Source organism: Lagenorhynchus albirostris, chromosome 8, assembly GCF_949774975.1.
Source record: "Lagenorhynchus albirostris chromosome 8, mLagAlb1.1, whole genome shotgun sequence".
NCBI classification, from domain to species: domain Eukaryota; kingdom Metazoa; phylum Chordata; class Mammalia; order Artiodactyla; family Delphinidae; genus Lagenorhynchus; species Lagenorhynchus albirostris.
In genome coordinates, this window is record NC_083102.1 from 65,189,080 (window position 1) to 65,204,091 (window position 15,012).

Consider the following 15,012-nt stretch of genomic DNA (forward strand, 5'->3'; position numbering starts at 1 on the left):
TGCTGGAAAATATTCATGGCCTCACTTTGGTCTTCTGAGATGCCCACATATCCGCTGCAAGACCCTTTCTGGTTCTATCAGCCACTACTGCATCTGCCCTCAGGAACTCTACTTAGTTTTTCCCATGCCACACTGGAGTTGTGGGGACAGTATATCCAAAAGGTTACCAGTACCCTTTGGTCCAACTGCCTGGACACTGACCAGAGTTGTTTCTGCTCTAATGCTTGGGATCATGGATGAATGTATGACAGATAAGGAGGAGTAGACATTTACCGAGGCCTTCTCAAAAACTGATTGCACCTGATCAAGTTTCCTGGTTCCCTTGTAATCACCTCCTTTTCTTGGATCAGACAAACTAGGCTTATACCATTTCACACTGTTGCCTTCTCTGTGGTTTCTTCAATATACTCTGGCCCCTGAGGCCAAGACTGTGGCTCTCGATATGCAAAACCAACTTTCTAGACCACATCCTCAATCCTCCCCTGCAGAACACTTAACTCTAGGAAAATCAAGGTTCTTTTAAATTAAAACTATGTTGTCTTTCAGACTTTTGTCTCTACTATGACTTAAGAAGGCTTATTTTAAAACTGAGAGCTGAGCAATATCTTCCTATTTCTGGATAAATTTGTCCTTACTCCAAAGTAATGCATCCCACTAGATTTACTGGGAAGAGCCTTCAGGCCACAAAAAAAAGATAATGGGAAAGATAAACCTAATTTTAAATCTCTGAAATTTACCCTGTAATAAAAGTATGGATGAATGGCATTTAGTGTGTGCTTAGTGTAAAGTGCTGGGTGCTTGGAGTGTAAAGATGAAAACCAGGTAGCCTTTGGCCTCCAGGTGCCATGAAGTGGTGAGAGACAGAAACACATACACAAGTCAGAGTATGACCAGGTAGAATGTGAGAGCTACACACAGGCTGTAACTGGAGAATGGATGAGGGCCCTAGGAAAGACGGCTCTCAAGGTATTAGGAGTTATATTTTAATTCTCAATCATGCTTTCACACTGGCATCATTTAGAAGAGGTTTTAAAAATACTGATGCCTGTGATCTGACTCCTGAAGATTCTGATTTTAAGGTTTTGGGACGGGCCTTTGGTGTAGGGTGTTTTTTTTTTTTTTTTTTGGCCAGGCTGTGAGGCATGTAGGATCTTAGTTCCCCAACCAGGGATTGAACCCATGCCCCCTGCATTGGAAGTGTGGAGTCTTAACCACTGGACCACCAGGGAAGTCTTGGTGTAGGTTCTTTTTAAGCTCTACCCCCAGATTATTATATTGGACAGTGAACGTCCCCATTTCAATATGGGAAATGTCTAATGGTGCTGGGAAATTCACAATCATATGTTCGAAGAACCAGTAAGTTAGTTAAAAATAGTTGAATCACCTACTTCTGTGGCTGGAAGAAATTATTTTTGAAAAATAAATATATATGATTTGCCAAATACTTTGACTAGTACAGAGAACCCAATTTCACCTTCTCTTGCTACAAAAAGAATGCTCCAAAAGCTGTCACTTGTTCCCAGTTAGTGGCATCACTGCCACAGCCAAGCTAGATTTGTCCAAGTCATTTCCCCCATTCCCGGTCCTCTAGTACCCATCCAAAGGCATGGTTGACCGACCCTGTAGGCTTTAACCTTATAAATCCCTGTCTTCTTCTCCTCTTCTCCATCACCACTGCTTTGTCCTACCTCACATATAACTCCTTCCTTTCTGGTGCCCTGCCTTCAGTAACCATACACACCCTCTGCATCCAACTTACATCCTTCAGTCAGAGATGTTTTTTAGAACACGTATACATGTCATTGAAGGATATTGAGTTGGCTTGGCTTTAAACAACAACAAAATAGAATGTAAATAAACATTTGTTTATCAAAAACTAAAAAAAGTCATGTTTTAAAGTTTAAAAAAAAAAGGTAGGTCCTAGAAGTATTGCAGAAGACATTATCATTTTTTTAACATCTTTTCTTTTTAACATCTTTATTGGAGTACAATTGCTCCACAATGGTGTGCTAGCCTCCGCCCTACAACAAAACGAGTCAGCCATACATATACACACACCCCATTATTGGAGTATAATTGCTTTACAACGGTGTGTTAGTTTCTGCTTTATAACAAAGTGAATCAGCTATACATATACATATATCCCCACATCTCCTCCCTCTTGTGTCTCCCTCCCTCCCACCCTCCCTATCCCACCCCTCTAGGTGGTCACAAAGCACCGAGCTGATCTCCCTGTGCTATGCAGCTGCTTCCCACTAGCTATCTATTTTACGTTTGGTAGTGTATATATGTCCATGCCACTCTCTCACTTCATCCCAGCTTACCCTTCCCCCTCCCCGTGTCCTCAAGTTCATTCTCTACATCCGCGTCTTTATTCCTGTCCTGCCCCTAGGTTCTTCAGAACCTTTTTTTTTTTTTTAGATGCCGTATATATGTGTTAGCATACGGTATTTTTCTCTTTCTGACTTACTTCACTCTGTATGACAGACTCTAGGTTCATCCAACTCACTACAAATAACTCAATTTCGTTTCTTTTTCTGTTCCATTGTATATATGTGCCACATCTTCTTTATCCATTCATCTGTCTTGGACACTTAGGTTGCTTCCATGTCCTGGCTATTGTAAATAGAGCTGCAATGAACTTTGTGGTACATGACTCTTTTTGAATTATGGTTTTCTTAGGGTATATGCCCAGTAGTGGGACTGCTGGGTCATATGGTAGTTCTATTTTTAGTTTTTTAAGAAACTTCCATACTGTTCTCCATAGTGGCTGTTAAGCAGTTTTTGGAGAATCTCCAGCCTAGAGGGGTATCTGAATGAACTTCTATATTTGGTTTACTAGATCTAAAGGAAAACTAAACACAGGAAAAATAAAGCCAGTAGAAGCAAGGGAGAGAAATAAGTCTGCCCCCACCCGTTTTATAAACTTTTAGATGTATTTAGAATAAAAAAGTTAGAAAAGGACAAAAGAGTAGCAATTCCATCTGAATTCTTTGCCCATGTTATGAGTCACCATCACATGGCTGTTTGGGGGTCTCCTTTAATCTTGCCTCCCTTCAAGGGCATCATTGACCATTGTTTTATTTCTGCTCTTATTTCCTGTCCCCAAATGAGGTTTGGCTGCACTTTGATGTTTGACTTGTTAACTCTGACCATGTAGTTTAAAGGAAATTTTAGAAACCTCTAGGTCTGCCCCCAGTGTGGTTGTTTCTATGAATATCACTCATTTGTTTTGATTTCTTGTTACTTGGTGGTCCGAACTAATTGCCAGTAACAGTTTCTCTTTACTCCCTTATTTTTTCCTTTTCAAACTATCCAGAGTGATTTTGTTTTCCTTTAATAGTTTGTACATTGAGTTAATTATAGTTTCACAAACTTCTACTAGAGGATGTTCGTGGGCAACATGTACGTCAGCAAATTTCAGCCAAAATTTAAGTGGACTTCATTCTAAATTGAATGGATATTTCCATATTTACAGGGAGTTTTTATATCCTTCCCTCCCTCCCCAAACACGACATTTAGTGTTGAGCTATTAAATCCCTTAGGATCTTAGAAGGTAAAATAGTTGCCTCTGAAACCATGTTTGTTCTACAATTTTCAGTGTCTAGGACACTTAATTCACATTTACAAAAGGTTTTTCATCTAAATCCCATTAAAGTATTACAAATAAAACAATTTAAATTATAATGAAAACTTTTTCTGGTTATAATAATACGTATCAACCTATCATATCAATTCAGACATCTTTTAGCTCTATGCAGAATTTCTTTTTTTCAGCCCATGCCCTCTAAAAAAAAGGTTAAGTTGCATTATAGGAGAGTTTTTCAAGCATGAGGCCGATTGAGTACAAAGTTTCCTTGTGCCCGGAGTGGTGAATAGTCTTAACCAACTACCTCTGAATAGAGTAAGTGTTGGGCTAACACAGTTTATTAATAGTACTACACACATTCATCTCATCACTGTACAGCTCTGTTAAAATAAGATGTCTTAAACACATCCTCTACACGTGGTGGAATATAAATTGCTCAAATTTAATGAATTGCTCAAATTCTTTTTAAAATTTAAAACATGTTTTAATGTACTGCTACCATTATTGAACAAACTATATTTGTATAAAAAATTAATTAGCATTGAATGAAAAGGGTTTTTTAATTAATTTTTTTAAACAGTTTTGGCTTTTAGCAATTTAAAATTAAAGTCCACATTTTATTGCATTTCTTGTCTGAGTTAACCACTGAAGATTAAGTCTAGTAAATAAGATAATATGTCACTTATAGAAATAGCACAAAATAAGGTGAAAGTAATGAAAGAGTAAGCATAACATAAAACATTCATTTTCATGCTCAGTAAGAAATTTTTTTGGTAACACTTTCTTTAGTGATTTAGTCATCTTTGAATTAAAAGGAAAACTTCACTATTAAAAGTTTTATTATTTTTATGAGTATTTCCTAGATATGTTTTTGCTGTTTTAAAGGTTGAAACTGGTCTCTAAGCAATGGTGAGGAATATTTTCTACAACTAAATTTATCTGTGAATTGATACTGCACATAAAACTCCCAACCCAAAGTAATATCATGGAAAATATTTTGGGATCCAAAGAATATTGTAAAATTCTATGTTAAATAATAATTATATTTAGAAAATTATCATTAGCTATAATTCTTTTTAAACACATTTTACCAGACTTCCTTAATGCTTTACAGATACTAATAAAATTTAGTGTGATTTTCACTAATCATTAGAGAAATGCAAATCAAAACTACAATGAGGTATCACCTCACACCAGTCAGAATGGCCATCATCAAAAAATCTACAAACAATAAATGCTAGAGAGGGTGTGTAGAAAAAGGAACCCTCTTGCACTGTTGGTGGGAATGTAAATTGATACAGCCACTATGGAGAACAGTATGGAGCTTCCTTAAAAAACTAAAAATAGAACTACCATATGACCCAGCAATCCCACTACTGGGCATATACCCTGAGAAAACCATAATTCAAAAAGAGTCATGTACCACAATGTTCATTGCAGCTCTATTTACAATAGCCAGGACATGGAAGCAACCTAAGTATCCATCAACAGATGAATGGAGAAAGAAGATGTGGCACATATATACAATGGAATATTACTCAGCCATAAAAAGAAACGAAATTGAGTTATTTGTAGTGAGGTGGATGGACCTAGAGTCTGTCATACAGAGTGAAGTAAGTCAGAAAGAGAAAAACAAATATCGTATGCTAACACATATATATATGGCGTCTAAAAAAAAAAAGAAGAAAAGGTTCTGAAGAGCCTAGGGGCAGGACAGGAATAGAGATGCAGACATAGAGAATGGACTTGAGGACGTGGGGAGGGGGAAGGGTAAGCTGGGACGAAGTGAGAGAGTGGCAAGGACATATATACACTACCAAATGTAAAATAGATAGGTAGTGGGAAGCAGCCGCATAGCACAGGGAGATCAGCTCAGTGCTTTGTGACCACCTAGATGGGTGGGATAGAGAGGGTGGGAGGCAGACGCAAGAGGGAGGGGATATGGGGATATATGTATATGTATAGCTGATTCACTTTGTTATAAAGCAGAAACTAACACACCATTGTAAAGCAATTTTACCCCAATAAAGATGTTTAAAAAAAATTTAGTGTGATTTTATATAATCTCTTTGAAGTGGATGAGAGGCCATTTATACAACTAAGGTAGGGAGAATATAAACATCTATTAGATGAATATAAAAATACAGAGCAAATCAGTAATGAAAGTTGTTTACAAGCCTGAGATATCTAGAGAGCTAACTTCTGATCCACTTCCTATATTTCATTGTTATGTAAAAATTGGAAGTTTGCTTTCTCAGATCTACTAAGAAAAGAATCATTTGCAAAATATCATGGAATAAGGTAGAAAAGGAACCTAGGGTAAGAGCCTAAGTGTACTGGCAGAGTAGCCTGCTTGGCTGCATTGGGTAACTAGAAATTACAGATTCCCTGTAACACCTGCCTGATGCAACGGGTGCTCCCGGGGACCAGCAGAGGTTCTCAGCCTTGGTTTAATGCTTAGAATCATCTAGGGAGCATTCAATAAATGCGACTGCCCAGAATACACCTGAGAGTCCCGAAGGGTAGGCTCAGGTATCCATTTTTTAAAAAAAAAAAAATCGCCATCTTACTCAACCACCTGATTTTAATGCTCAGTGATTAGACGTTAGCTGATCGTTCGTTGGGAACCATTTATTTTCACTCTTTGTAACTGTTCGTCTGGGCCTGGTATTCAAATGTGAGCCTCATGTTCAGATGCCCAGGTATAGAAAAGAGGTTAGAGTGGAAACAATAGCGGCACGCAATTCTCTGAAAAACAGAAAAGAAACACCCCTTAACAATGTTGAATAACTAAATTAGATTCTAAAATGAAAGGAATTGCAAAGCACAGTCTCTTTTTCTTTTACTTCTTATAAAGGCTTGAATTCCTAAGACTTATATTTTATTCTTGAAGAGGAATGTGGAAAAGGTGAAGCAGGATCATGGGAGTGGGGGGCCGGTTTAAGGGGACAGAGAGACTGTTGCCGACCTGTGTGCTTTCAGGTTGTGCCCCCAGGGAGAGGGATCCTGCCCAATTTCAGGTAATCAGTGAACTATTTTTGAATGGAGAAATGACTCTGGACTGGAAATGTCTTGTGATTAAAGAAAAGAGCCTGTCTCTCTGAATTTTGGGGTGCCCTTTTATTTGCTGTTATTAATTTATTTCCTCTTTTAAAAATTGCAAACATAAAGCCACATAGAAAGTGGCTGCTGGTCTGTCTCCTTTATATTGTACTTAACCACAAAGCAATAACTACAAAGCAACCCCCTCTTCGGATTGACTACAGGAAGTATGTGTGGAAACATTTTGAAAACTAAGTGTTGTGCAAACATATTATTAGCATTAGTTGTCTACATGTCAGTCTCTCCTTGCTAGTTTTCGCTCATTCATCTCTTTATTCCCAACATCTAGCTCCTAATAGGCAGCTAATAAATGTGAGTGACATTTAAAAAAGAAAAGGAAAAAACACTGATTTAGATACAGCAAAAACTGAAGGGTTTCTTTCTGCAATTACATGCCCCTTCCCATGTATTAAAGATACTGTGTATCTTTAAAAATCTTTTTCTGCAAAGACAGAAACAGAGCTTATATTTTTGTTTCTGTACTTTAATGGAGCTATATTATTCTGCGGCTTTATGTTATTTATGATATACCTGGATATTTTTAACATCGGTGTTTAAACATTGTCCTCAATTTCTAACCACTGAAGAATAGTCTATAGTATCCACGTAATGACATTTATATGGCCATCTCCCTATTGATGGATATTTGTGTTTGTTTTGTTTGTTTCTTTGTTTTTGCATCCCATGTTTGAATAGTTCTATAAAATAGATTCCTAGAAATGGAATTTCCTGATTTTAAAATCATATATAATTTTTTGGTATGACACCAAAGTGCCCTCAAAAAAGCCTGTGTCAGTATCTACCACCCAAATAGTGTGTGATAACACCCACTCCCACATCCTACCAGGCCTGGGTACCATTACATTTCTTTCTTTCTTTCGTTAAACCACATTTAATGGAGAAAATGACATTTTATTATTTTACATGTTACTGTATACTTTCTGAACACTGTACCTAAGTCTAAAATATATGTTTTAATCTAAGTGGCAACTAATGTATATAATTTACAATATATCAAACTGCTGTTTCTGTTTTTCTAAATTTCTGTTAAGGTATAATTTTGATGTTTAAGTATTTTTTCTATATATCATAATTTATATTACTGTAATCCTATTGTTGAACATTTAATGTCTTCCCAATGCCTCACTAATATAATCACATCAGTGAAAACCCTTGTGCATGTGTTGTTTTCTCTTCTTATGAATAATTTATTAAAATAAATTCCAGATAGTGATATTACTGGGTCAGAGTTTTAACTCTTTTTATGATTCTTGATAAGAATTGTTAAATTGCTTTACAAAAGAGATAGGTCATGTTTTATGATCATCAAGAGCATATTCCTACTGTAACAGATTCTTGACTATCTGAAATACGTTAGATTTATTATTCTAAATTTAAATAATTTATATAAGTTTACTTTTATAAATTGTACTTAGTGGATTATATACACAGAGAATGCTGAGGTATATATTTATATTTTCCATGTTTAAAAATGCTTACTTTATAATGCTAACTGAAAGCAACAGGATACAGAATGAGGTATAAACTAAATATATAAAATTATATATACCTCAACAATAGATCAATTTAATTTCATTTTTTAGACCTTTTTGTTTTTCTCCTAATTAATCACAGTGTGTATTACACCAGGGCTGAATGTCCTCCACGTATTCCTGGGGTCAAAAGATCTGTCTTTTTCTTTTAGGAAATTTACCAGTGGTGTGGATCCTCTTGCAACAAATATGAGCGTCTGAAGGCCAGCCAGGTTGCCATTGGCATTCGGGACAATGAAAGGAAAGGAAGAGCTCAACTAATTGTGGTGGAAGACGGGCATGAATCATCAGCGCTTATAAAGGTATTGAAAGCTTGCCACACTAAGTTTTGTGTGTGTTAGTGTGTGTGTTAGATTTAATAACTTCTTAATACTTAGGCCAAGGTTAGATAAGAGGAAGTATCAGGGTTTTATAAGTCATGGTATTAGGAAAATAGAACATCATGACTGTTTTCTCCCACCGCTGGGATGACTATCAAAGAAGTCTTGTGCCTGTCTTCTGAGATATTCAAGGACAAATAGGTGGGCAAAACCTTTGAGATTGACTATAAGAAAATATTTTGGAAGAAACATAATAGTTTTTTCATCTGGGCTTCTCAATTTTTCTTTAACGCAGTGATTTTCTTCAATTTTAAAATTAACAATTATTTCATTAAAAGAATGAAATAAAATCTTATACCAAGAGATTAAATACACCAATATTTTAAATACTTCAATCATTTTAAACTAAGAATTACAGTATAGGCAAGACATAATTTTAGTATAGTTGTTAAATCAGTATGATTGTCTGTATGGCTCTTTATACCTCTGTCATTTACTTAATCAACATACAAGTCCCGGACATTTAGTTGTGACCAAGTGTATATATGGTATATATTCCCTTAAGTAAGATTATCAGTCAAAGGGTATAATCATATTCAGGTGTCTAGATACACGTTGGTAAATTGATTCCCATTTATTCATTCAACAAATATTTATTGAATTCCTACATGAGCCAGGCACTAAATGTTTGTACCAGTTGCTGCTTCCTTGACCAAAGCACTGTGTTCCTTCATGACTTTACAGAGCACTGTCAGGATATCCTGTTGTAGTACCTTTTTGAATCTTCCCACATGTAATAGTAACAGGAGGTATCTCTCTGAGTTTTCCTTTCTCTAATTTCCTGGGATATTATGCATTTTCCCCCAATGATTTTAGCCATTGGGCGCTTAAATTTTTCTAAAGACAATCCTGTAAACATATATTTTTAATATCTTTTATTTAGAGCAATTTAATGCATTAGAGTTACCTGATCAGATGCTAGCCTACATAATCCAGCAATCAAAAATTATATAATGAGATCATTTTATTGATTATAATGTCTTTAAACTTTATTACTTTAATAACCTCCAAACACAGACTTTCACATTAATGATGTTTTAGAAATAATTTTAATTCAATGGGAAGATGATCACGGTACAATGCTAAGAGAAAAGGCAGGCTATAAAATTTTAGGTACAATATTATCTTAATATGTAAGTTTACATTATATAGCTATATATTCATATATACATTTATATCTGGAAAGAAATATGCTGAAATATTACCAACACCACCAATATATGGCTTTGACTCTGGGGATATGGCTTCTTGTTATTTTCTTCTTCATTTGTCTTTGTGTTTTCAAAATTTATTATAATGGATGTGTATTCCCTTTATAATTAGAAAAAAAAGGCCATCTGACAAAATAAAATAAGGGATGACTATTGAAACCTGGGTTTTCAGAAGTCAGACTAACATTACTAATACATTAGACCTTGAAACTATTTAGAGCACATTCTTGATCTTTTAATATTTTTTAAAGACCTCTGTTCTGCAGATGTGATCACCATTTAAGTCATCTAATTCTCATATTTGGGAGCAAAAATCTATAAATAAGATGTATTTCTAATTGATTATAACTTCTTGTCTCAATAGCTATACTTTGATAGAAGTGGAGCCAGGGACACAATTTGCCCTTGTAGGGAGCTAGAGGGAGTGTTGCATTAACTGTCAGGCTAGCTTCTCCATGGTCATCTTGGAAAGTCCCTTAAACTCTCATTGTCTCTGGTTCCTCATTTGTAAAGTGAGGGTTAGACAGAGTGGCTTCTCTGGTCCCTTTAGATTCCAATGATCTGTGATTCAACCTTGTCTCTCAGGCAATGGCTGTGTTTAACTACCAGTCATTTGTAGTCTGTTCTAGGCAACGAAACCACTGAGGCCGAGGGCCTTAACTGTGCATATGTATTTTTGATGTCTTTGCTTATTGGATATCACTCAAAGTTCTGAGAAAGAAAAGCTTAAATAGTCGATGACTATATTATGCTGTTAAATTAAAATGAGAAAATGCAAACCTGAAGAAAAAAATTTGTAAAAATATAACTTCGATTTTAAAGTATCAGTGATAGGGATAAGGGACATACTGTTTAATATAACATGCTATGTCTGTGTTTTAGGGGCTCTTTGTTTTCTGGTTTCTAAAAAATCCTAGAAAACACCGACTTTGTTTCCATTCAGTACATTCAATTTATACTGCATTATGATGGACAGCTGTCACTCACAATTGATCTGAACTGAATTTTGAGTGAAAGCCTTTTTTTTTTTTTTTGTTAAAAAGCATTCGGTGGGAAGTTCTGTTTTCAGAAATGTTCTTTTGTGGCCTGATTACAAGGGTAGGTAGTTGTTTGATGAATTACGTATGGACTTAAGATAAACAAGTTTGACCTCTAGGCTTTCTTAATGTTGTACTGTAACAATAGAATTCGAAGAGCTCATGAACTTGGTTGGGAAAAAAATGACAGCTTCATTTTCACCGATTTCTTTGTGAAAATTTTCTCCAATTGTGAATGTAGTTGATAAACGACAGTAGCATGAGCAGAACTTGTGACTTTTCAGATCACACTACAGATATTGCATATAACCTCAAAGTATCACTTATGCTCATCACTACTTGGTAATTATGGCAGTTATTAGACCTGTTTTTCAATAATATTATTTAATGAGTAAATGAAGAAGCTTATTTATTACTTTATTTACTTTATTTATTATTTTTACTTTATTACTTTATTATTACTTTATTTACTTTATTATTTATATATTACTTTATTTATTACTTTTTTACTTTTGCTTTTTTAAATATATTTTGATTTTTTGATAGTTTTATTCTAATATAACTGGTTTCCATTGTAATACTAAGTATTTTATTTTATACGTTTAAAAAATACATTTATCAGTAGGGGTTCATAGGCTTCAAAAGTGGTCCAAAATGGTCCATAGCACAAAGACAAAAAAGGTTACCTCGTTTAAGATAATGGAACACCACTTCTTTTCCTGAGACTCTAATGCAACTGTTGACTTTGCTAGAGGATTCCAAAAATCTAAAAATCTTTCAAAGTATCTTATAAAATTGACCTGTTAAGTGACTCATTTTTAATGAGAATTTAAAAAAAATATTTATTTCCAAAAACTTTGAAAGTGTATATATGAAGGTTGGTAATGGCTTGAAGTCAAGGACTTTTCAACCAGTTAAATGATGTGATTGTCATGACTCCATATTCAATGCTGAATTTTTGGAATATGTCTTTGTAACACATTCAAGTGATCAACACTGAAAATATTGAAAAAAAATTTTTCTGAGAGTCTTTTGAAAAATTGATCTTTATTTAGAGGTAGTTCAACTATCTTTTGATCACAATATTATTTTCACACAATTTTAATATGGCTTATCTCTAGGATGATCATAAATTTATCCTTCAAACAAAACACTCTGGAGAGTAATAGTGGGCACTAACCAGACAGGACACAACATGCATTAACAAGAACCGTCTGGGGAAACAGGATGTGTGGTCAGCCTCTTATCTGTATCTTAAGCACTTTTAAAAGCTTGTATGCCTAAATATGAAGGTAATCCTATAAGCAGAACTAACTAAAACCTGTGATTAAAGTCATGTATACTCTGTGCTTGTTTTCTCCTAACTGTAAACATATTTACCATGAAAAGCTGCATGTAAATTATGTAAAGCTTTTTTCTTTTCATATTTAAAATAAATAATCAATGAATGTGAAGGAAAATTAAATATCTCACTAGCCCGAAGGTCTCAAACTTTCTTTGTTGATTCTACTCATTCTCGAAACATTAGGAGGGAGGCTAAAAGTCCCTTGAGGAAAAATGGCTAAGGTGAATAACTTATCAGTATGTTTTATAGACTTTCATTTTTAAAAAGATAGCATTGGGTAGATATCAAAAAGAAAGAAGGAGCAAGTTGTTTGAAACAACAACAAAACAACCAATTCCTCTAACCTGGAAAGAGTTTTTTTCAATGTAATTTAATAAACTTGTTAAGTCTATAATCATTGTAAATGCTAGTGAAGGAATCCTGGCAGTAAAAATACTACAGGGAGATTGTTAGCAGATGCTTTGTTGTTGAACTGTTAGATTTCTTGCTTCTATAAAAACACTGAGGCTCCCTGGAAAGTCATATGCACAATCATTATTTTAGATTTGGGTAAAAGAAGAAAATTGGAAAGAAAAATTAGAATGTCATGTGATGTCTTAGTTAGTAAGTGTTTTTTTCTTTTCGTAAAAGCATGTGCTTTATTATTAGAGACATAGCACAACAACAAGTGGGAGAGCACGCAGAGGAACAGTTTGCTTATTTAAGACAGAAGCAAGGCAGAGATGCACAGCCGGAGAGCAAGGGTGTGGGCATCCTCCCTAATGAGGAGGAGCCAATAAGTGTTTATTGATCACTGGGTTGGTTCCCAGTAAAGTTCAGACTGTATTTTTTTGTCTGATTGAGAAGATAAGCATGCACCCGGTCTAAAACATAGTCCTAGAGTGGTAACAGGTTGTGAGGGTCCTCAAATGCCAGAGAAAACAGTAAGAATGATACCACCAGTGGTTTTTATGTATTTTATTTTATTATTTTTTTAAAATTTATTTTATTGAAGTATTTTATAAAACTTATGTATTTTATTTTATTATTTTTTTAAAATTTATTTTATTGAAGTATAGTTGATTTACAATGTTGTGTTCATTTCTGCTGTACAGCAAAGTGATTCAGTTATACACATATATATGTATATACACACATTCTTTTTCATATTCTTTTCCATTATGGTTTATCACAGGATATTGAACAGTTCCCTGTGCTGTACAGTAGGACCTTATAGTTTATCCATTCTGTACATAATAGTTTGCATCTGCTAATCCCAAACTCCCAATTCATCCCTCCCAAATTTATGTATTTTAGACTATATGACAATAGCATATAAAATGGATTAATCTCCAGAGGATCTCCCAGTATAGGAATTGTGTTCATCTTGTTACTATAAGTCATAATTGACTACTTGAAAATAAGAAAATTTATTCAATCATTCTTTTGAGAAGTTGATCAGATATTTATGATGTGCTCATCTGGTAATCTTGTAAATAAAATCTAGAGTTGAACCGTGCAGATATTTCTTAAATTATCCTTTAGATATCTATTTAGGCAAAGAGTAAAATTTTAGTTATACTTCCCCAAATTACTTTGCCCAATGAAATTTATATCTTAACAATGCTACTCTAAATTCCTTGAAGACAAAACATTGCCTTTATATCTGTGGAAGCCTCACAGCTCTAACTCATTGCTCATTAATATTTAGAAAATTAATACAATTAACTGGGAACTTTGTGGTTCTAGAAAACCAATTACATTTGTCTTCCTGTTTTCTAGAGGATAGTATTGCTTTAAAAAATTCCCTGTGTTATAGATGATAGTGTTGGTGAATATATGAACAAAGCCATATGGTTGATTAAGTTTTAAAACCAACTGCATTTATGTAGGAGCAGTTAGTGTTTAGATAAGGATAATCCATAGAGTCTGCTAGTCTTCTTTCTACAGATTGATAGTTACAGCTCATCTCCTGCAAAGTGATAACTGAGTCTTGAGCTTATCTACCTTCCCACGTATTAGGCAGATTGCATACACTCCAGGTGAGAGTATCTAGCACAGTAAGAAATAGACAGCAAATGTCTAAAACTTCATTCTGTGAATAAAAATGCATGTCCCCAGGAGCTGCAGTTGGATTCTGCCATTTGTAAAATCTTCCTTCCCAGGTCAGGTCACCTCCCTATTTAGTGTTCAGCAAAATTGGACACTATTTCTGTTTTTGTCCACTTAGTGTGGACTAAAACACACTAAGTGCACACTTAGCGTCCACTTTGTCCACCCTTCTTGCTGTTTAGTACACATCACTGCTGTCCACTGGCCTAGGACTGCTGCCTACAGTCTCGGTGCTGCCTCTCCTCACCACTGGGTTAAAAGTGAATGTGGGGCTTCCCTGGTGGCGCAGTGATTGAGAGTCCGCCTGCTGATGCAGGGGGCACGGGTTCGTGCCCCAGTCCGGGAAGATCCCACGTGCCGCGGAGCAGCTAGGCCCGTGAGCCATGGCCGCTGAGCCTGCGCGTCCGGAGCCTGTGCTCCGCAACGGGAGAGGCCACAGCAGGGAGAGGCCCGCGTACCGCAAAAAAAAAAAAAAAAAAAAAAAAAGTGAATGTGCTCTGTGCACTCCAAGGAACTACACAGATGTAGAGCTTTGTTTTTGAAATCACCCAATATATTTGTCTTATCCTTAACATCAATGCTTAACATCAAAGGCGGTGGTGCTAACACTTCCCAAGGTTGTACAATTTAAATTTACAGAAAGTTAAAGCAGGAGTGATTTTGAACATTTAATCATCTAAGCACTGGAATAGTAATACAGTTTC

General features: G+C 35.3%; 1 protein-coding gene across 3 annotated transcripts in view; it reads left to right on the plus strand.

Moving 5' to 3' along the window:
• Positions 1 to 15,012, plus strand: part of SCIN (scinderin) — a 134,705-nt gene that overhangs the window by 18,113 nt on the left and 101,580 nt on the right. For all 3 annotated transcript variants that reach the window (XM_060157107.1, XM_060157105.1, XM_060157106.1), the window contains exon 4: positions 8,397 to 8,546. In XM_060157107.1, coding sequence (XP_060013090.1) covers positions 8,397 to 8,546 — 150 coding nt within the window. The remainder of the gene's footprint in view (positions 1 to 8,396; positions 8,547 to 15,012) is intronic.